We start from the raw sequence: 24,172 nt of genomic DNA, 5'->3' as shown, positions 1-24,172 counted from the left end.
TGTGTGTCGTCAGCGAGGCCGGAAAATCTTTCACTGTGGGCCTGAAGACCCAAGGTCTTTGTGATCTTCAGACACAAAGCTCAAAAAAACCGATGAAACAGACTTTTAACATTGTAAACCAGTGGGTTGTTGTTATGTCTCCTGCTCAGTGTGAAAATGGGGGACACCTCTCTCTTTCTTGCCAGGGAGAGAGAGAACCTACGGTTTGTTGAATGTCGGATGAAATGCAAAGCCTTTGGGGTAACTTTGGTCTGGGGACTGTCTTGTCTCCCTGTCTCTTCACCATTTACACCTCGGACTTCAACTACTGCAGAGTCTTGTCATCTTCAGAAGTTTTCGGATGACTCTGCCATAGTTGGATGCATAAGCAAGGGAGATGAGGCTGAGTACAGGGCTACGGTAGGAAACTTTGTCACATGGCGTGAGCAGAATTACCTGCAGCTTAACGTGAAAAAGACTAAGGAGCTGGTGGTAGATCTGAGGAGAGCTAAGGTACCGGTGACCCCTGTTTCCATCCAGGGGGTCAGTGCGGACATGGTGGAGGATTACAAATACCTGGGAATACGAATTGACAATAAACTGGACTGGTCTAAGAACACTGAGGCTGTCTACAAGAAGGGTCAGAGCCGTCTCTATTTCCTGAGGAGACTGAGGTCCTTTAACATCTGCCGGATGATGCTGAAGATGTTCTAGGAGTCTGTGGTGGCCAATGCAATCATGTTTGCTGTTGTGTGCTGGGGCATCAGGCTGAGGGTAGCAGACACCAACAGAATCAACAAACTCATTCGTAAGGCCAGTGATATTGTGGGGATGGAACTGGACTCTCTCACGGTGGTGTCTAAAAAGAGGATGCTGTCTAAGTTGCATGCCATCTTGGTCAATGTCTCCCATCCACTACATAATGTACTGGGTGGGCACAGGAGTACATTCGGCCAGAGACTCATTCCTCCGAGATGCAGCATTGAGCGTCATAGGAGGTCATTCCTGCCTGTGGCCATCAAACTTTACAACTCCTCCCTTGGAGGGTCAGACACCCTGAGCCGATAGGCTTGTCCTGGACATTTCATAATTTACTGGCATAATTTACATATTACTATTTAACTATTTATTATTTCTATAACTATTACTATTTACTAATAGTAATATTACTATTAGTATTTCTATTACTATTTATTATTTATGGTGCAACTGTAATGAAAACCAATTTCCCCCGGGATCAATAAAGTATGATTATGATTATGTCTTTGCTACTGTGAAGTACATGCTTGGGCTCGGTGATGGTACCAATTTGCTTTTTGCTGGTGGGGGGAGGGACGATCGTTGCTTGCTGCCGCTTACACGCGGGAGGGGTGAACTGGGGGGGGGGGTCTTTGAGGTTCTCACATTTAACTGTCCTTCATTCTTTAGGACACCTCTATTTTCGTGGATGTTTGCGAAGAAAAAGCATTTCAGGATGTATATTGTATATATTTCTCTGACATTAAATTCAACCTTTGAACACATTGGGAAATCTGTTTTGCAATGATAATTTAATGCAGGACAAAATACAATGTTACAAAATAAATAGTGCAAAAGATGAACGAGGTAGCGTTTAGGAACTGTTCAGAAATCTGGTGACAGTGGAGAGAAGCAGCTAATCTTAAAACATTGAACATGGGTCTTCAGTCTCCTGTAACTCCTACCTGATGGTAGTAAGGCAAAGATGCTTGGACACTGGCCTCTGAGAAGGATCACAGGAGATTCTGGGAATCTGCAGGCGCGAGGTGTTACTCACAGTGATCTTCCATAGATTATGCCTGGGCTTCTTGTGGGATTCAGTCTAATCTACAAACAGATCTAGCCCAAAACAGACTACAAATCTGCTGGTTTGTCCAGAGCTTCTGGTTAGGAAACTCAGCATGTTCTCTGAGTCACACATTCATCCATGCAATTCTTGATCATGCCAGTAACGATCCTGACATATTGATTCAGATCCAAAGATGTATCCGTGAATATAGTTCAGTCTATTGAATCAAAGTCACTCTATAAAAGCTCTTCTACCTCCCTTGTCCACAGCATTGCAGTCCTCACCACTGCTGCTGCAGTCCTCAGTCTCTACCTATGTGCCAAGAATAGAAGTACCGTCAGATGACTGGACTTGCCAAAGTGCAGATGTGGAATGGCATGGCAAGTGATCAAGAGAGTTGGCTCCTCTGGTTCTGCAGGTTACATGATGGTGCTAGTTGGTCAGAGACTTTAAACTAGGCTGGTGCAAGTTCCCTGTGATGATCGGGAATGTATTTGAGTATACCATCTCAGGATGAATGATCATGGTGCTCAGTGTCAACTTGACAATTGCGAAGGCTGGAATGAACATCACTACCAGGATGACAGTGGAGTACTCTCAAGGCAGACAAAACTCTTAACTGTCAGATGTTGTGTGTCAGGATAGCAACAGAGACAAAATTGCCACGTCTGTACACCACAACAGAGTTTATCATGAAGTAAATGCCACTGTCCAATCTATGCAGTGGATGGCAAAGCCCTCAGGTTGAAGCACTGTGTCTGAACTCCTGAGGGTGAGCTATGTCTTTGTGAAGTAGGAAACATACCAGTACCTGATGTCCCTCTGGTACTATTGTCTGACATCTTCAATTTTATTTTCCAAAGACATTAGACAGGATGACTTTAGGGAGGGGAATCTTAGAGGATTATGCTTCAGTTTTGTCCTCTCTTGCAGTCATGTTTTCTGAGACAATGAGCCATTGCACTCTTTTCCTAGGTCACCTCCATTCCCTAGTCTGCCGGTCTTACGATCATTAGTTCTTTGAAATAACTGGAAACAATGTTATTTACAGGAGAGTCCACAGCTGCAGATTTCAAACATAACAGTTCCAAACCAATGTATCTAATGATTCCCAGGGTGATGCACGCAAAATGTCACTACATACTGTACATTGAGCATGTTAAGAGTCAAATAGCAACAAAAAATTGCCATTCAGGAACTTTGAAACAGATGCAATCAAACTAACCAAAGACTGAAAGTATCCTGGTTATGTTAATGATCTGATAGAGCAATTCAAATGCAAAGAAATGCAAGCTACAGAGAATGGTGCACTCAGCTCAATACATCAGGGATACATCAACATGAAATGCTGCCTCAAGGTGGCAACATTAGAGATCCCTACCATTGGACCCATACCATCTTATCATAGGTACTATCAGTCAGGAAGCACAGAATCCCAAATTCAACCATTTAGTTCTTGAACCAACCAGCACAATCCTAATCCCACTACCTCAGTAACACTATAACCACCTTATATTACAATGAACTTTATTTTTTCTTCTAATTGTGCTCTTTTCTGTAAGAATGTGGTGTGTCAATAATGCAGTTAACTTATGTTTTCTTGTTGATATTGTGTATCTGGTTCATGTATCATCAAAATGGTGATCAACAGACATTTGCAACAATGTGCCAGGGTGGCTGAAAAAGCCTTTGTTCCACTTATTGAGTACCCTGATATGGTAATCACTAAGTATGAATACTTTTGTTGAATTGTTCTTAAAAATGCTGCAATATAAGTATAGGAAATGATATTGTTAAATGTTTAGGCATTTTAGCCCAAGATTGAAATTTAACATTGAAAAACCAAGGTAAACAGTGCCTATATAAAAATTTTCCACTTAATTATTGTTCAACTTCATGGTAATGCAAGCAGTTAAACTGTTACAAGCTTTCACAAAAGAGTTGCTTACATATTTCAATATTTTTCAAACCTACATCTTTATCAATCAAAATAGAAATGCTGCTCAAGGAAAAGATGATTCACATGCTTTGTAAAAACTTAAGTCTCAATAGTTTAGAAAGGAATCTTCTGCAAAATAGAGCAATTCCAACAATTTGTTTAAAACAGTAAATGAATCATTTGAGACCACTACAAATTATTTAATACACTTACACATCTGAAAAATAGCAGATCATGCAAGAACAAGGAATTGAAAATATGTTTACTTTTTCCACCCATGATTAAGAATACAGGAAATGCAGCTACGAGATACCTGAAAATGAAAACAAACTTACGATGTCAATAAAAACGCTCCATCTGCACATCGTTCCAGTGCTTTACGAGCAGGAGGCTTTGCTGCAAATTCCACATGACCTTTCCCTGTAGGCTTTCCACGGTCATCAACAACAACTATTGCTCTTTCTACAGGTCCAAACTGAGAAAAAGCCTGTTCCAACAACTCATTAGAAACAACTGGAGAAAGATTCCGCACAGTCAAAGCCGCTCCATGAGTAGCAAAGCGAATACGTAGAGGTCGATTCCTCAGCATTGTACCATCAAGTTCAGCCTTTGCTATTTCAGCCAATGTCCTGGTTTCCTACATGAGAAAGCATGTTATCAATTGGAAATACAAGTTAATTGTTATTTTATCAAAATTTCAGTTTAGGTGTTTTAGACGTTCCAGTCCCACCAAGTTAAATGAAGGTAATCCGCAATAGATTCTTAACATTCTACTTCAAAACTTGAATTATGCTTTCATAATTGTAATACTGCTTTGTTTATTCAAGGTCACCAGAAGTTTTAGGTTGATTTACTTTTAATTTTTATTAAACAGGGACATCAGCTACCAGACAGCATTGCAGTAGGACATCACTGGTCCTGCCTGCTCCATTAATGTGTCTCAACTGCACAAGACTGTCTTCTTGAAGAGCAAGTGTGATATATTTCATATTGAGGTCTCAGTTTTATGCCAAGGAAGGTTGGTAGCCCCTTTATTTGAAAAGAATCACTGATTCTGTGCAAGTAAATGGAGACTCAATAGACCTCAGATGATAAAACCTGAAAAAGCAGTATCTGCTGGAGGAACTCAGGGTGCATAGCAGCATTTACTGGCAGGGAGAGGGTGTAGGAGAAAGATTTGTTAATGTTTCTGTTCCAAACTCAGTATAAGGTTTAAAACTGAAAAAAATGATGATATTTCTTCGCCTGATAGATGCTATTCAACCCACTGAGATCCCCCAGTAAATTGTTTACTGTACAGAAAAAAAACCTAAGTTCAATCTTCATATTTCATACCCAAGAACTTAAGAGCAGATTATCTGGCCATTAGCATCACAGAGGTCCACAGATAAATTCCCATCTCAGTGACATTTACCCATATTATCCCCCAAGTATCCAGAAATGCATCAATCTCCATTCTGAATAACTTCTCACAGTTCCCTGAAATTATTTTTGCTGACACCATATCCAAAGGTTTCCCAACTGCCTATATTTGCTGGGCATGTCACTATAGCATTTACCAGACCATCTGTTATTTCAGTGCAAAGACATTTTTCTCAATTTCCACTCCACAATCTATGCAACAATCAGAATATTTTGCCTCTGCTTCATTTCATTAATTTCACCAAACTTATCAAAAAGATTTAATCAATGCAATATCTTTCAAGATTTTATATACACTTCTTAGAAATGCAACAATTTGGAAAATTCTCAACAGATGCAAACAAATGATCACATTTAAGATACTAATGGAAGCATTTTCCACACTATGGTACTGGAGAATGATTCTTTGAAAGGATTGCATGCCAACAAGATCGAAGGATTGATTGCAGACTTCAAGAAGGGGTAGTCGGGAGAACCTGCACAAGTCCTCATTGAGTGGTGGAAAGGCTGAGCAGCTTCAAGCTCAAAGGATTCATACTGTGTCCAATATATTGACACAATCACAAAAAAAAGGCATGCCAGCAGTTCCGCTTCAAGGGGAGCTTGATATTTTATCAAAAACGACCATTTCCACAGATGTAGGGTAGAAAGCATTCTGACTGGCTGAATCACAGCCTGGTAAAGAGCCTTTAATGCACTGCATCCCACGAAGCTGAGACTCAGCCAGCTCCATCATGAGCACACCATCATCAAGGACACCAAGGGGCACTGCTCAAGGCTGCAGCATTCTTACTAAAGGCCTTCAACATCTTGGACAAGCTCTCTCATTAAGACCATCAAAGGGGAGGTATAGGAGCCTGAAGACCCGCACTACATATCTTAAGAATAGATTCTTCTTTCCCCCCCCCACCACCACCACGAATTCAAAACAGTCCATGAACCCATAAATACTATATACTATCTCGTTATTCATCTTTTTCGCTATTTTGTAACTTACAACAAACTTTACAACCTGCTCTGTATTGCTGCCACAAAACAAATTTTACAACATGTCAGTGATAGAAAAACCTAAGTGTGGTTGTTTAATTTTGAAAAATAACAAAAGGTCTTAGCACTCCCTCACAAAGCCGTACAGGTAACTAGCTAACTGGTTCTCAGTTTACAGGCTGGTCAGATAATGTAAGCTTGGTTAAATAGACTTTATTAGTTAATGCTGTCCTTTAGGAAATCTACTAAACAGAAACTTCAAATCACGCTGGACAATATTCAAAAAGTGTACCATCTCTTTTGCTCTGCAGATAATAGCTGTTTTTTATAATTACTTCCAAGATCTTTCATATATATATTGTTTGACTATTGAAAAACTGAAGCTATGCCCTTGATTCAACAAATCATAGGCTCAATCCACATTTTAGATGTTGATGGGCCAAATGTTGCAACCAGTCCTCTCACAATCAAAGAAAGTAGGCACAGAAAGAATCTTTACTTCTTACTAAAGATGCTGCATAACCTGCTGAGTTCCTTCACATACTCTGAAGTCTATACTATAATTGAGTGAGATCTTGGGTGATTATTTGATATGAACACATTTTTTGCCTAATTTCCAATTACCTTTGTGCCTAAAAAGTTCCTAAATCTCAACTATGACCACTTATTGCAAAGGTAGCTTCAGACTCCCCAGAAATGTAAACAGCCCCGAGAAATCTGCAGATGCTAGAATTGCAAAGCAACATACACAAAGTGCTGGAGGAACTCAGCAGGTCAGGCAGCATCCAAGGAAATAAACATTTCAGGCCAAGACTCTTGGTCATTTTGTGTATGTTGCTTTGAACTTCCAGCATTTGCAGAATTTGTGTTCTGGGAATCTTTCCCATTAATCCAACTCAGAGGTCATTTCACCTTTTGAAACTCTAACCAGACAATCTGTTCAACCAAGCACTAAACTGGATCGACTACAGGGCATGTATCTCTATCCTTAGGTTTGAAAATCCACAATACACACAATTCTAAATTAAATGTCCAAGCCCTCGCCATATAATCAAGGACTTATTTTTATATTTTAACTCCTTGTAACAAAGGCCTTCCAATAACATTGACTTTTTCTATTGCTCCCTATCTTAGCAAGTTCATGCTCTCAGAAACAAACAGTAACATTTAAATACACAAACACGAGAAATTCTGCAGATGCTGGAAATTCAAGCAACACACATCAAATTTGCTGGTGAACGATGCTGGTTAGTCCTGACGAAGGGTCTCGGCCCGAAACGTCCACTGTACCTCTTCCTAGAGATGCTGCCTGGCCTGCTGCGTTCACCAGCAACTTTGATGTGTGTTGCAGTAACATTTAAATGATGGTTTCAAGTAGTCATATTTCTTATTCCCATTGAAGTGTACATAAATTCAAGCAACAACCTCTGAAGTCATAGTCACACTTCATTGATCCCAGGGGGAAGTTGGTTTTCGTTACAGTTACACCATAAATAATAAATAGTAATAGAACCATAAATAGTTAAATAGTAATATGTAAATTATGCCAGTAAATTATGAAATAACTCCAGGATCAGCCTATCGGCACAGGGTGTCTGACCCTCCAAGGGAGGAGTTGTAAAATTTGATGGCCACAGGCAGGAATGACTTCCTATGACGCTCTGTGCTGCATCTTGGAGGAATGAGTCTCTGGCTGAATGTACTGTGCCCACCCAGTACATTATGTGGTGGATGGGAGACATTGACCAAGATGGCATGCAACTTAGACAGCATCCTCTTTTCAAACACCACCGTCAGAGAGTCCAGTTCCATCCCCACAACATCACTGGCCTTACGAATGAGTTTGTTGATTCTGTTGGTGTCTGCTACCCTCAGCATGCTGCCCTAGCACACAACAGCAAACATGATAGCACTGGCCACCACAGATCAGTGGGCCAAGCAGCATCTGTGACAGGAACATCCATCATAAGAAAACTTAACACAAAATAATACACAAAAAGCACTTTGTAACTGTACACATTCAAAAGTTCAAAGTAAACTTCTTATCAAAGAACATGTGTTACAATATAGTACTTTTGAGATCCATTCTTTGCAGGAAAAACTACATAAAGACTGACAAACACCAATGTACAAAAGACAAACTGTAAAAATAAAAATATATTAGATTATATTATGAGGACACACAGTCCTCTTTTACTGTCATTTAGTAATGCATGCATTAAGAAATGATACAATGTTTTTCCAGAATGATATCACAAAAACACATGACAAACCAACTTAAAAACTAACAAAAACCACATAACAACAGTGCAAAGAAATACCATAATTTGATAAGAACAGACCATGGCACGACACAGTCTCAAAGTCTCTCGAAAGTCCCATCATCTCACGCAGATGGTAAACTTCCAGCACCGCCAACTTGCCGATGTAGGATACTGGAAGCACCCGACCACAGTCTGACTCCGTCCGAAAACTCCGAGCCTCCGACCACCTCTTTGACACTGAACACCATCCCTGCCGAGCACTTCGACCCTGGCCCCAGCAACAAGCAATAGGCAAAGCTGAGGATTTGGGGCCTTCGGCTCTGGAGATTCTCAATTGCACAGTAGCAGCGGCAGCGAAGCAGGCATTTCAGAAGTTACTCCAGGTGTTCCTCCGCACTCTCACGGCTGTCTCCATCAAATCCGGATTGTGCACGCCCCCCCCGCCCCAGTTACACAACACGATATTCAATCGGAACAGCCGCGCGCGCTGTGTCACGCCACCATCTTCTCCTCCCTCCTCCATCTACAGAGGTATCCACCATGGCTCAGGAGCCTGATGACTGCAGGGTAATAGTTGTTCCTGAAGCTGTTGGTGTAGGGCCTAAAGCTTCTGTACCTGTCACTCAAAGTAATATCCAGAAGAGGGCCTACCCTGGATGCTGAGGGTCTAATGATAGATACTGCTTTTCTGTAGCAACACTCCATGCAAATGTACTCAATGGCTGAGAGGGCTTCACCTGTGATGAACTGGGCTATATCTACCACTTTGTCGGCTTTTCTGTTCCTTAGTGTCATTTGGTCAATATGTTCAACAGTGTTACCACTAGTTCACCAATCACCTCAACTCCTTTATCAATCCTCCCCTGCTCCTCTTTATACTGCCTACCTGGCCATAACTGGGAAGTCGGGAGAATACACACCAGTCTTTATTGAAGGGTCACCAGTGGAATGAGTGAGCAACTGAAGTTCCTGGGCATCAGTATCTCAGAAAACCCATCTTGAGCCAAACACACTGATGCAAGCATAAAAGGCCCTAAGTCATAGGAGCAAAATTAGGTGCTTTAGCCCACTGAATCTGCTCTGACATTCAATCTTGGATGATTTATTTTCCCTCTCAATCACATTCTCTTGCCTTCTCTTCTTTGAAATCCTTTCTAATCAAGAACTTATTGATAAAGTTTAAGGGAAAGGGGGATTCTCAAGATCCCTGTAAACAATGGATTCAGTACTGACTATGTCTGTGACTGCAGTGTGTTTGAATAATGTCTCACAGCTGCCCTCTTTGGAGCAAGATAATTAAAGTTCGCCCAGATCCACATCAGATGTCTCTGGGCTTTTCACACCTTTTGATGTTGACAAAAAGCAGTGCCTGATGGAAAATGGACAGAGCATTCCTTTCTTAATTAAAGCATAAATTTGACAGATGTTCTTATCTTCGTAATTAAGTTGTGGCTCCAGCAAACCAGGTAGGACATTCTTTTCTTTCATTAAGGTGGCTGGAGTGTCTAACAAATTGATTGTACTTTTGTATCAATAGTCCATTGACTTGACCGGAATGGTTACCAAACTGATTGTTCTCTGTATCAATAGTCCATTGACTTGACCGGAATGGTTATCAAACTGATTGTTCTTTTGTATCGGTGGCCTTATAACTTCTGACAATTCTGACATCAGGCAGTGAACTTGTAGAACCGCCGGGGAGATGAGAAAGGTTCTTTCCCTGATGTCGGGTCCAAGTTCACTCACCGGCTGAGCTCAAAGAAATAAACGGGTGGAAAGATAAGTAACGATCTTTTTGTGCTGTCGTTATTTGATCTAGCAAAGTTACGTTTACACTATCAATCTCCACTTCAAATATACCCAATAATTTGGTGTCCACAGCCAAATGTGGTGATGAATTCCACAGAATTACTACCTTCTCACCAAATAAATTCCTTTATTAGGAGTTTGAGAAGATTTGATATGACGTAAAGACTCTTGTAAAGTTCTACAGACGTACAGAGCATTCTGACTGGTTGCAACACTGCTTGGTATAGAGGTTCCGATGCTCAGGATTGAAAGAGGCTGCACAGGGTTGTAGACTCAGCCAGCTCCATCACAGGCAGAACCACTGGACATCTTGAAGAAGCCATTCAAAACATGCCCTCTTCTCATTACTACCACTGGGAAGGTAATACTCAAAATTTTAGGAATAACTTCTTTCCATCTGCTATTAGATTTCTAAGCAGATAACAAATACTTCCCTGTGACTTCTCTTGTGCACTTTTGTTTGTAGCTTATAACATTATTTGTTTTCACTATCCTGCTACTGTAAAATATTTATCAAAGAACCTTGAAATTTGTCTCAAGGGCAGCCACAAAGCAAGAACCCCCCCCCCCCAAAAAAAAATCAATAGAGGAAAATCATGCAAATAGAAATGTGCAAAAGCATTCTGGACCAAAATGAGTCCTTAGATCCGAACCCCCAGGAGCAGCCCAGAGTAGGCCAAAGCCGTGGGCTGAGTTCATCATATTAGCGGAGCAAGTCACTGTGAAGCTCACAGACAGGAAGCACAGCAACCGGGGCAGTCTCACAGCCTCAGAGCCATGGAGAGAGGAGTGATCGTTGTGGGAGAGCAAGTGAAATTGGCCCAGCTCTCACCTCTGCTCCCAACACCGACTTCCCAGTTTATCTGGGATGGTGCTTAAATTGTCCAAATAGCAAATCATATCTTGCATCAGGACCTGCTGCAGCAAACCACTATGGGCCTAGCCTTTGTTGCCCAGCCTGAAGCTATTCTCTACCTCTCCAAATTGGCTCGGCGCTTAGAGCGATCCAACCTTGCACTCATCGAAACTCCTCTATGAACCACTCATTCCAACTCCATCACACCAGCATGGCTCATCCCTCAAATTCACTTCTCCTTTGCTCCCCTGCTTCATTGTTTGTGGTGATTGTGGTAAACTATTTACTTCATGACCTATGTCAGTGACAATAAACATAATTCTGTTGCTCCAGATTTAAGCATCTGCAGTCCTTTGCATCTCATTTTGTTCTTATATTATACAATTATTCATCTCATTATTCAATCTCTTTACTTCAATATATTTTTAGTCTCTGCATTCTCTTCTCAGTCTATAGTATCATAAACTAACAGCTACATCATCTCATCTTAATTGGTAATAAAAACTGTGAATAGCTCAGGCATAGTGGGATTAATCTTAAGAGTATCTAACAAACAAGTCTACCAACCTGAAAACAGACAATTGGTAAAAAGGCAAGTCTTCTGTTTATGCAAAGACCACGTACTTTCCAAAGAACTTGATAATCCAGATCATTAGTCAGTAACTTCCCACTCACCCCTTTTAACTATATAGTTACAAATCCCTCATTTTTGACAAATCCAAGTTTTCTTTCATAAAACCATGATGTTACTACCAAGTTATGATTTTCCAAATTTATGACAAATAATTACAGAAATTTGATAATAGATAAAGCATATCTAAAAAGACTAAGGAGCTGGTGGTAGACCTGAGGAGGGCTAAGGTACTGGTGACCCTTGCTTCCATCCAGGGGGTCAGTGTGGACATGGTGGAGGATTACAAATACCTGGGAATACAAATTGACAATAAACTGGACTGGTCTAAGAACACTGAGGCTGTCTACAAGAAGGGTCAGAGCCGTCTCTATTTCCTGAAGAGACTGAGGTCCTTTAACATCTGCCGGACAATGCTGAGGATGTTCTACGAGTCTGTGGTGGCCAGTGCGATCATGTTTGCTGTTGTGTGCTGGGGCAGCAGGCTGAGGGTAGCAGACACCAACAGAATCAACAAACTCATTCGTAAGGCCAGTGATGTTGTGGGGATGGAACTGGACTCTCTGACTGTGGTGTCTGAAAAGAGGATGCTGTCCAAGTTGCATGCCATCTTGGACAATGTCTCCCATCCACTACATGACGTACTGGTTGGGCACAGGAGTACATTCAGCCAGAGACTCATTCCACTGAGATGCAGCACTGAGCATCATAGGAAGTCATTCCTGCCTGTGGCCATCAAACTTTACAACTCCTCCCTTGGAGGGTCAGACACCCTGAGCCAATAGGCTGGTCCTGGACTTATTTCCTGGCATAATTTACATATTACTATTTAACTATTTATGGTTTTATTACTATTTATTATTTATGGTGCAACTGTAACGAAAACCAATTTCCCCCAGGATCAATAAAGTATGACTACGACTATGATATTGATCTATATTCCCCAACTTTTCCTGCTCCTTTTTACTCCTGGTCAATATAGGATCAAAGAAAAATAATTAACTATTCTTTATTACTACATTCTAAAGTGTTCACAAACCAGTCTCCTTCAATTGGTGAAAACAAACACAGATTTCAGGAGCATTAATTTTTCAGAAAGGAAAGAAGCAGCACATACTGCAACCTAAAATGAGAAAAATATGCTATAAATATTCAGTAGTTCAAGCAAAACCCATGGCAGCAAAAAATGATGTTGACATTTCTAGGTGAGACCATGCATGAAGCCTACTGGACTCTCATATCCCTCAATTTCCAATTATCTTCCATTTTAATTCTGCATTTTCACTTTCATCCACCAGACTGTGATATCCTACTCTGCTACAAGACCCAATGCAAGATTGAACAGCTTCCATCTGGGTATACTGCAGTGTTCTAGGGTCAAGTATAATTGTTTCTCAATTTTTATTTTTCCATCAGTAGTCTAGTCTGCAGAGCAATTCCCACGGTCTGTTTAACAATAACACCATATAACTGCATAATATAGCTGAGGCATAGAATCATTTACTTTCACTCCTTACAACAGTAGTCCAGGTGCTGCATCATCTCTCACTCACATTCACTGTTATTAATGTTTGTTTGCTCCCTTTTCCAATTTTGACAAAAAGTGGTTTTTGAACGTAAACAAAAACTTGGTGTTATTTTTCAAAATATTGTTGTTTGTAAAAGCTTCCAATACCCAATCGTACAATGAAATATCCAATGAAACTAGATCCTGCATAATTCACTTAAGTTAGATACTGAAAATAATTGGAATACATCAGCAATACTTTGAACGCAGATTAAGTTAACGTTAACACTATAGTAGAAAACATATACTAGAAGTGACTGGGTTGAAATATTATTCCATACATGTTAAGATTTAAGCCCGACCGTGTGTTCTGACTTGTCCCTTGAAACATTTTTGGGACTAAAACTGTTAGCAACTTGTACGTGTGGATTTAAAAACATAATAACACAATGTACAAGCCAACTGCACATTGAATGTTAACATTTTTATAAACAAAATTTCAGTTCGACGGCCAACGGCGGCTTTACAATTATGCTAAATCATAATCTTGATTGTCCTTCCAATACGTAAGCAAAAGTCTTGCAGACACTTCAATGCCAATACATACCTTTCATAAAGAGCTATACCACTCAAAAAGCACGCGCACATCTACAGATAGCACCTTTAATCCACGGCACTATCTCCACTAAATCTCATTTGCAAATACAATTGCAAAATGTCCAAGTTAATCGAAACATTAGACAACCTGTTAGCAGTTATAGAATTAGCGAATAAAGGCTGCCCAGATTTAATATTTCTAGTATGTGTTTTAATTTATACTTTAGATTATTTAAAATAAGTAAACTTTGATCCCAATTTAAGGATTCGAGAAAAATGACCAGAAGTGTGAACGCAGATTCTAGGCTGATGCAGCCTAGTTTAATAACTTTCTCCAATATTATTGTCTTTATTCAAGAATTTTGAGCTGTATGAACAAACATGGCGCTTACAGTTTCATCAAACCAACACACAACTCAACTCACCAACCGAATAAATCCGAATCCGCGGTCCCGGTTGATAAAAACCTCGGAAGGGTCCCCATACTTCCAGAATAATTTCTTGAAATCCTCTTCCATTATATCAGTGGGTAAATTACCAACGAAGAGTCTGCACCTTTGCGTGTAGGTCTTTTCTCCCGGCCTGCGAAAATTTTTAATATCCACTATGAGGGGTTCACCTTCTCCGCCTGTTACGATTTCTTCAAGATCCGCAGTGTCATAGTCTCTTTTTACTGGGGAATTACGACTGTTCTCCAATTTCACTTGCTTTAAATTCCGGTTAATTTGATTCGACTGCATCTCCGATATAGGTAGACTGCAACCAGAACTACTCAAAATACTGAAAAAAATCTAATTACGGAGATGAAATAAAGCGACACCACTTCCCTCATATAAACTCAAAATGGCGGCCGAAGCACAGTCCTCCAGCGCTTGAACCTGAATGACGTCGAGCAGGCGACGCCACGCCGACTCTGCTGCATTGTGGGAGCTCCAGGCTGCTCTTTCCAATCGCTGTTAGGTTCAGCATTACTCTTGAAAGGGCATCTCAAAGAAACGACAATTCCCATCAATCATTGCCTCTTTTGCCAGTATTGTATAGACAGTTATTTGAAAAATCTAATTTTCCTTTTTAAATCGTTTATTAAATTTGAGGGATTTTGAAGTAAATTAATCTATTATTTATTTTTAAATGCTTCCGCTTGGTTCCCCGCCAATCACAGAGCGCCCTCTTCAGAGCAGGGATTCTGAGCAATGTGCTGGAATCAACCTAACGTGTTGACGGGAAGATGATGTCGTCATGAAGAGTGACAGACCTCAGGAACCACAGAAGGGTCAGAATATTGTCCCCCTTGCGAGAAATACGAGCAATTTACCAACCAGTACGCAGTAAAGGCGGGACTTCTATTATCAAGTTAGAGTGACGCGAAGACTAGCCCGGGACTGGAACGAGTGCGGTCGGTGTAGATCTCTGGGAAATCGGGTAAGATGTGATATTAACCAAGCTTGCTTTAACCCCTATTTTTGATATGTTATAACGGCTTTGGGTTCAAAACAAGTACAGTGCAGCTCTAGGATTTCATCAGTGAAAATAATAGTCAATTGAGTAAAGTTTCACTTGTCCCGCCTCTAATTTTCCCTTTTTAATCCCCCGCACGTATTGTTTCGCTCGCTCTCTAATGGCGGACGTGCGTTAGTGCCGCAACGAAGGGGGTAAACTCGCGAGGGATTGGGGGGAGGGGGGAAGGAAGAGGGCAGTCTTGGGAAAAATGCTCTTCCTTTGGGAATTTCACACATTTTTAGAAATTAGTTCGTATCCCAGATGAAGTGAAAATCACACGCAATTTATATTTTTACTGAGCAATTGGGGCATTTTATTGTGTTTTTTCTGCAGTTAGAGGGGAAAAAAAGCTGTTTATTGTTCTTTCTCTTCCCCCATAACAGTTTTGCGAGAGTTATCCTCAACCAATGTTGAGCGTTTTTATGCAATTTATTATTAATTGCTAAATTGTTAATGTTTACCCTTTTGCCCCTTTCCTCTGGTTTCTAATCCCGAATGGGTAGTTATTTTTTCTCTGCTAGCATTGTGGGTGTGAATAGGAAAACGCACCGACGCTCGCCACAAGCGATTTGATGCGTGTGTTGAAGGCGGGGTGGGGAGAAGGGAACCTCGCGGAGATTGGTGTTAACCTGTGAGCTGGGATGTTTCTTTCTCTTATTTTCGCCTCTAGGCCACAAAAGCAAAATAATGCATCCTCCTTGTTGTAGTTAGATGGTATTCTTATGGATCTTGACACTTAAACTTTTTTGTGATTGGTTGTAGGGTAATAGGAAGGGGTTGGAAAGATTTCCGAAGAGAATCCAGCCCAGATTTTGGGATTAACCACTGTCCTTGATCCAATCCCTTCTTGCGTTTCACGTATGGAAAGTGGTTCAGCACCCTGTTTTGATGGCTTTTGTTAGTCGATATTGAGGCGGTATAGAAACTTGCCATCTACCCAGTTGTTTTATTTAATAACAAACATTTCAGAGTTGTAGAAATCTTGTTGATTTGGTCTCTTTCCCCGTTATCTAACAGTTTCTTTTAAAGGAAATAAACGACTTGAAGGCAATGAAGGTATACTTTGTGATGTGTTACTGGTTGGGTTTGAATTATAGCCAAACTCGGGAATTATCACGTTTTGTAAAGCGAAATATAAATCACTTTTTCGTTCGCGGTTATACTTTATACTTTGACACCTTTCTCTTTCTATTCTCATCCTGGCTTTGTTCTTTGTTAATCGTGACCGAGGATTGTTTAACACAATTGAATCCGATAGTCTGATATTTTTTGGCTTCAAATTTCGGTTTCGAACAGAGTCTCCGTCATCTGAAACTATCAAGGGTACAATGATACACCAAATGCGGAAGCTATTGTGGTTGTGTCACCTTAATGATAGACCACTCTTAAACATTTACTTGAAGATTTTCCCCTTGATTCTGTTTTTTCTATTCACTCTTGAAAATGGGGAACGAATGTGCTTTCTTTCAAGTTATGCCTTCTGGATTATAAATTTTCTCCTATTTCTGCAGTTCTTGCTAACCAGTGAAAAATCTCGTGATAAACTTGGGGTGAGGGGAGAGCAGGATCTTTGTTCAAAGCTGTGAAGAACTATGATTATTGGTAGCAAATCTCCATCCATCTTTCTCAGTTTATAAAACTTCTGCTAATTGAATTTGCTTGTCAATAAGGACAATCACCTTACACCCTTCAATCTCCTGTCCATAAAAATATTGCCGAATTGTATACACTTAACCATTATTTTCAGTTTGAGATTCTGCTGTTTTAATAATGCCAATCTATTTTCATCTTTAACTTTCTTTTTCAATCTTTTTATGAATTTCAAAATATAGAAACAAAACATAGCAATAATACAAATAGTAGGAGATATATTGTTACACTTAAAAGTAATTGCAAAACCAAATAGTGTAAATTAACAAAGCTCCCAATCATGTAGAACTAACAACGGATAATACAAAGCAAAAAAAAACTGGAAAAAAAAATCATGAAAAAGAAAAAAAAAACAAAACAAAAAAAAAACAAACCCCATCCCCAAAGAAAAGCAGAATTAATCAACTGAACTAAGAGACTTGGGTAAAACTAACAACTTAAAAATGGAAAAGAAGAAAACCTTAGTGTCGACGACTCCATTCCTCTCCAACAACAGTACAGAGAGATAAAACAAGTTTGGAAATGATCAAATTACATCAAATGAAAATGCTGGAAATGAAAATGAAAAAGTTTTTTCAAATTTAACCTCTTCATCACACCGGATGATTGCATTTCTTACTTTAATGGCTAGAAGGTCCATTTTGTTGAATTGGAAAGAGATTAACCCTCCTAATGTATTTCATTGGTTTTCACAAACTATGGTGTGTTTGAATTTGGAGAAAATTAGAAGTGTGGTTTATGACCCTTCCATTAAGTTTGAAAAACTTGGAGGCCATTCATCCAGCATTTTCATCTCTAACTTCTGCTATCAATTATTTGTGCATAAATCACAGATGTTTCTTCCTTTAAGATTACATCATTTAATTTATTTTTTCTCTAGTCTTCCTACCAAAATGAATCTCTGTGCTATACTAAATTCTTCACTATATTGAATTATTTTTAATGATATCAGCTTTTTTTTCACTAGATGGTCTGTCTTTTAGAAGGATTGTTCCATCTTCCGTTGTTACAGTATTTAAATCACCTGTGGATTTTGGGATTACTACTGAGTATTACCAACTGCAATGAGAGTTTTAGTCCTCTGAATACACTTTGCTCCATTCTGAAAGTTGGATATTTCATCTGTTAGTCATGTGTTCATGCAGCTCTTAAATTAGCCTTTGTAACTGAAAAAATTCAGAGCAGTTTCTCAAACATCTTCCAATTCCAGACTAGCGTTAGCAATATAAAACCTATCCTTGCCTGTTGTCATTCAATAAGGTAATGAGTGACTTTCTGTCTCAGTGCCACTTTCATGGATTGACTTCATATCACCCAATTCCTTTAGTGTCTGAAAGCCTTCATACTTGTCCTGCATGGATCAACAATTTAGCTTCTATCACCCTTCTAGGGCTGAGGAATCTGGAGATTCTCTGCGTGATCTTTTTTCTTTGTCTCAGACCTGAGTTCTTTGATCCCTTGACTATTGGCTCAATATCACATATGCCAAGGTACCAAAAAAAAAGCTGAGCCTGCATGCCATCAGACTAATCATTGAGATGGTGCAAAAAAAAACAATGAAATATTTATTTTTGTCGTTATGACATTGGTTCCGGACTTCTCAGCTGTAGAAAAACATTACCTCTGCTTCCATATTATCAAACCGAGTAAGGATTTTGTTCGGGGTATGTCGCCACTTAATTCTTCTAAATTCTAAAATCCAGAAGGCCTTGCCTGCTTAATCTATCCTCAAAAGGCAATTTCCAGACACCATCCTGGTCACGCTGTTCCCTACTTAACCCCAGGAATCAATCTGGTGAACCTTTGTTGCATTCCTCTATCCATGTGTACATTTTCCAAGACAAGATCTGTACACAATATTCCTTCTGAAGTCTCAACGGGAGTCTAAGTAGTTGCTGCATGATATGTATTCAAAACCTCTGAAAAGCCATTGAATAGTCTGTACACGTTCATTGGAAGTTGCACTCCCCTTGCTAAATATTTTATACTTGATTGATCCTTGTCCATTTTCCTAAGTATCCTAAAGCTTGTGATCCTTGTTCACCAAATAATATTCCATGGAAACCTGCTGGATTTAGTCCCTATTTAAGAATATGTAATTCCTGTTTGACCTGTGAGATGGAACTTCCTGCACTTGTCATATGCAAAGCGTATTGAGATTTTCTTCTGAACCATCTCACTACTCCTCTCCAGCTGCTCAGCCACCAGTAAGGTTTGCTTCAATCCCACAAAATTTATTATTAGTTCATGCTCTATGTAATCCTAATACTTGTTTTAACTTTACAAATTGAATTAACACTGCATGTGCAGGAAATCTGTATTAAAAGCAGAGAAGGCCTGAAATATTCAGCAGATTACCACAACATGTAAAGCAAGGACCTGATTTAAATCCCTTTGCTTGAAGAATGAACATAGCAAATAGCAGCAAACCTATCAATCCCACATACTTGCTTGCCATTCAGTGAGATCGTAGCTGATCCTTTGTATCAGTGCCACTTCCCACATCTCTTTCTTCTTAAAAAATATTCTGTCTGTTGTGCAATTGAGCTTTCACAGTTCTCTTAGATAGATAATTGCTCTGGACATAGAAGAGTGCTGTCATTTACCTTTTGATTTTGCATAGACGTGTTGGGAAGAACATCAGATGTTCATTCCCCCCCCCCCCCTCCCCACCACCACCTCAAGCCATTGAGGAATTTTGGTACATTTCAGTGAGATCACCTCATTCTCTTAAACTTGAGAGGCCTCTCTGTTTGATCTTTCTTCAGATGTCAAAATCATAATTGCTTGTTAATCTGCATGTTAACTTTGTGCCATTTTGTGCACAAGGAATTAAAGGTTGCTCTGGACAGTCATAATTTTCATTATTTCATGATTTAAACATTGCTGCATACTTCAATATTTTTCAACAAAGTGAATGACTCCATTTTTTACTTTGACATTCCATCATTCATGTCCTTTCTCATTTACATAACACATCTATTTTCCTTGCAGCCCACACTACCACCCAGCTTTGTACCATCAGCAATCATAATCTGTTACACTTTATCCCCTCTTCCAAATCATTGTGGATGTGAGCAGTTAGGATGCCAGTATTGATCCCTGCAAATCATGACCTTCAAAACTGAAAATGACTCATATTTTCCTGGGTTTTTTTTGTCTATTGATCATTCCTTGGTGCACGTCAGTACACTGTTCCCTATACCATGTAGTCTAAATTTTAGTTAATGATTTCTTGTATGGGCACCATGTCAACTAATATGCCCTTATCTATTCTACTAGTTACAGCCTCATGGATCGCAACTAGATTTGCCGCCTGTCATTTGCTGTTTACTGCAGGTGCCCCACTTGTTTTTGGTAACTGTTAATTTTCATTTGGGCTGTCCAAATGTAAAATCTTTCTCAACAATCAGAGGGAGTCTCGCATGCTTTAAAGAGCATATAGGAGATGTTAAGGTCCTTAGCAAAGTGCAGATGTGGCAAGTGAAACATCGAGGGAGCAATGAGGAGAAGGTGACTCAAGGACCAAAAGTTGTGGAATGGGTGTTATTTCAGTGTGACTGAAAATATGTGTAGATAAAAAAAATTAAATTTGTTTCTTGTGAGTGTACCATCAGCAGTAATTTGGTTTGTAGATCTAACACGCCTACAAAAATGTCGTGCATCACTACACTCAATTCCCTGCTTGAGCTGGAAACAAGGAAGTCTCCCCTAATAGAATGCTATCCTCCTTTTTGTATTATTACTGTCCAATTCCATACTGAAGCAGTTGCATTTTCAGTTACCAATAAGAGAATTGGGTTTATTATCACAAACGTTGTGAAATTTGTTGTTTTGCTGCAGCAGCAGAGTGCAAGACATAGAACTTATTAAGTCACAAAATTGTGCAAAAGATGCATAGTGAGGCAGTGTTTATAGACCAGTCAGAAATCTGATGGTGAGGGGAAGAAGCCGTTCTTAAAACGTTGAGCGTGGGTCTTCAACTTTCTGTACAGGTTTCCCCCACTCTCCGAAGGTAGGGCGTTCCTATGAAATGGTTCGTAAGCCGGAATGTTGTAAAGTGAAGAAGCATTTACCATTTATTAATATGGAAAAAAATTTTGAGCGTTCCCAGGCCCAAAAAACCAGAATTATGCCAAATAATACATAAAACCTAAAATAATAGTAACATATAGTAAAACCAGGAATTATATGATAAATACACAGCCTATATAAAGTAGAAATACTTTTCTGCAGTACTGTCTAGCGCAGCGAAAATCTCGCAGAAGCGCTCTCGGCAGAAACTCTCTCTCCAGTAACCTTTCAGCCATGAAGCTGCCAAATCATACCAAATAACACATAAAAATACACAGCCTATATAAAGTAGAAATAATGTATGTACAGTGTAGTATTGCTTACCGGAATTGGGAAGACTCCAATAAATTGCAGTTTCGTCACAGTTAAACACTTGCTTATACAAATAAGCACCTGACGCAATCGGCAATCGCCTCTGATCTGGGCTGACATTTACTTGCCGTGCGGCACCTGATTAATTAGCTTGTTTATTTCAGCTTTTTTCTTAAAGATGTGCTGCATGCATCCCGACTACTGCTGCACTACTTCGCGGCCCGGAGGTTGGGGACCACTGCTTAAACTATGAAGCCGCCCTCGCCTCAGAAACCGATCAAACCACCCATGACTACCTTTAAATTCCACTTTCACAACAGTTTCATCACCATCGCCCAGTGCTTTCTGTTTCAGCTTATTAAAAAGACTGACTGATTTCTCCTTAAGTACAAGAAAACTTAGCAGAACAGCACGCTTTGTACACCCATCAATCCACTCAAGCAATAGACTTTCTATTCTATCCATTATTGGATGCGGACTAAGAGAGACCATTTTGCTACGAGCAGAACCAATAGTAACATCGGCAGCTTTCAAAATTCTTTCTCTCTGCGTATAAATAGTGCGAATGGTGGACTGAGGCAAGTTCAACGTGCAGACAATATCCTTACTTCATTCACCACGATCAAAATGCTTAATTGTGTCTAGTTTACGCTAAGTATAACACCCTTACGAGCTCTCTTAGGCTTTTCCGATACCTTAGAACTCATCTTGCTAACGGATGCACAAAATAAATCGAGATAAGGCACGTATTTAAGCAATGCCGGCTAGAATGCAGTTCCGGGGCAGGAGCTTGGCTGTTCGGGCACGTGCTGCCTTTTTTCGTAACAGTGAAAACACCTGTTAGCGAAAACAGGTAACTAATGTATGTCTTTCATAACAGCGAGGTGTCGTAAAGTGAACGTTGAAAAAACGGGGGCCACCTGTACCTCCTTCCCCCATAGTAGCAACATGAAGTATGCATGACCCAGATGTGGGGGTGGGTCTTTAAAGATGGTCCTTAAGGGCGGGTAGGGTTGTGTCCGTAGCTGAGTCTACAACCCTCTGCAGCCTCTTGTAATCCTGTACGTTGGAGGCTCCATACCAGGCTATGATGCAACCAGTTAGAATGCTCTCCGCCATACATCTATAGAAAGTTGCAAGTGTCTGTGATGACATGTCACATCCCCACAAACTCCTAGCAAAGTAAAGCTGCTGAGGCACCTTCTTCATGATTGTATCAATGTGTTTGGCACAGGATAGTTCCTCTGATGGCAAGGAACTTAGAGCTGATCATCCATTTGACTGCTGAACCTTCAGTGAGAACTTGTGTGCATTCTCCCGACTTCCCCCACCTTTTCCCAAATCTGCATACAAATTTGCTCAAATTTTTACTGTTTGATAGAAAACATGGCCAATATGTAATGTTTCCTCTAATTCTGTATGAAAATATTCTTATGATTGCGTAACTATAACGTTCTTTCAAGTTGTGAAGTAGTGGCATCCCTGCGACATTGGACTCTCACCAATATGCTTACCGACAGAACCACTCTGACAGGTGCCATAGCATCTGTCATGCACCTGGCCCTGACACAGCTCAAAGAACAAGGACACTTTTATCAAAATGCTGTTTCTGGATTTCAGTTCAGCAATCAACAGTGTTGTCCCACAGACCCTGGTAAACAAGCTCCTACTGCTTGGTCTGAATGCACCACTGTGCAACTGGGTGTTGGACTTCCTAACCAGCAGACCCCAGATAAGTCACGATGCACAACAGCTTCTCCCTCCCCATCATCCCTAACGCGGGTGACCCCCATTGCTGTATACTCTGCTCACATATGACTGCAGGGCCAAGCACCTGAGCAATCACATTGGCAAGTTTGCGATGACACACCGGTGGGCTCATCACCAACAATGATCAGACGGCCTATAGAGAGGAGGTGGAAGAGCTTGAGGCTCGGTGCCTTGCAAATAACCTTTTCTCTAATGTCGAGAAGACAAAGGAGATGGTTATTAACTTCAGGAGAGCTCTCACCATCCATACCTCCCTTTATATTGGCAGCACAGCAGTGGAAACTGCAAGCAGTTTTCAGACACCTGGGAGTGCACATTTTGCACAATCTCTCATGGTCCCAGAAACCAACTGATGCAGTCAAGAAAACTCACCAATGTCTTTACTTTCTGAGGAGGCTTAAGGGAGCTGGATGTCAGCTCCATGCTCATGTCATTCTACAGATGCACAGTAGAGAGCATCATAACAAGTTACATCACTGCACTGTGCTGGACACGGAAGGCACTACCTGACCTTTACTGAAAACTGCCCAGCGCATCACTGGCACCAGCCCACCCACCATCAAGGGCACATAGATTAGATTATGAGAACACTCAGTCCTCTTTTATTGTCATTTAGAAATGCATATAAGCATTAAGAAATGATATAATGTTCCTCCAGAGTGATATCACAGAAAACAGGACAAACCAAAAACTAACACTGACAGAACCACATAATTATAACATATAGTTACAGCAGTGCAAAACAATACCATAATTTGATGAAGAGCAGACCATGGGCACGGTAAAAAAAAAGTCTCAAAGTCCTGAGTCGATCGATTCCCGAGTCCCCGATAGCAGGTGGCAAAAGGGGGAATCTCCCTGCCATAAACCTCTAAGGCACCGACAACTGCCGATGCCTTGGAAGCAGCCGACCACAGCCGACACCGAGTCCGTCCATCCGAAAACTTCGAGCCTCCAACCAGCCCCTCTGATACAGCCTCCTGAGTGCCATCCTCTGCCGAGCGCCTTCGACCTAGCTCCGGCCGCTGAAACAAGCAAAGCTGAGGATTCGGGGACTTCTGCTCCAGA

The 24,172-nt window shown here is 40.4% G+C and overlaps 2 protein-coding genes across 9 annotated transcripts in view; one reads left to right on the top strand and one right to left on the bottom strand.

Moving 5' to 3' along the window:
• Window positions 1-14,680, bottom strand: part of LOC140200173 (paraspeckle component 1-like) — a 125,329-nt gene extending 110,649 nt beyond the window's left edge. For 5 of the 6 annotated variants that reach the window (XM_072263081.1, XM_072263086.1, XM_072263080.1 and 2 more), the window contains exons 1-2: window positions 14,224-14,679; window positions 4,061-4,362 (exon numbers count right to left, since the gene is read on the bottom strand). In XM_072263081.1, coding sequence (XP_072119182.1) covers window positions 4,061-4,362; window positions 14,224-14,538 — 617 coding nt within the window. In that variant the 5' untranslated portion in view covers window positions 14,539-14,679. Of the gene's footprint in view, window positions 1-4,060; window positions 4,363-14,223 lie in introns of all 6 variants that reach the window. The other variant, XM_072263082.1, reaches the window with a different exon arrangement.
• Window positions 14,681-15,160: 480 nt separating this feature from the next.
• Window positions 15,161-24,172, top strand: part of zmym2 (zinc finger, MYM-type 2) — a 152,558-nt gene continuing 143,546 nt past the window's right edge. For all 3 annotated transcript variants that reach the window (XM_072263077.1, XM_072263078.1, XM_072263074.1), the window contains exon 1: window positions 15,161-15,220. The gene's annotated coding sequence lies outside the window, so the exon portion shown is untranslated. The remainder of the gene's footprint in view (window positions 15,221-24,172) is intronic.

The sequence above is a fragment of the Mobula birostris genome, chromosome 7 (genome assembly GCF_030028105.1).
Source record: "Mobula birostris isolate sMobBir1 chromosome 7, sMobBir1.hap1, whole genome shotgun sequence".
NCBI lineage: Eukaryota > Metazoa > Chordata > Chondrichthyes > Myliobatiformes > Myliobatidae > Mobula > Mobula birostris.
Note: the sequence above shows the minus strand (reverse complement) of the source record. Positions and strands in the feature narration are given on the sequence as shown.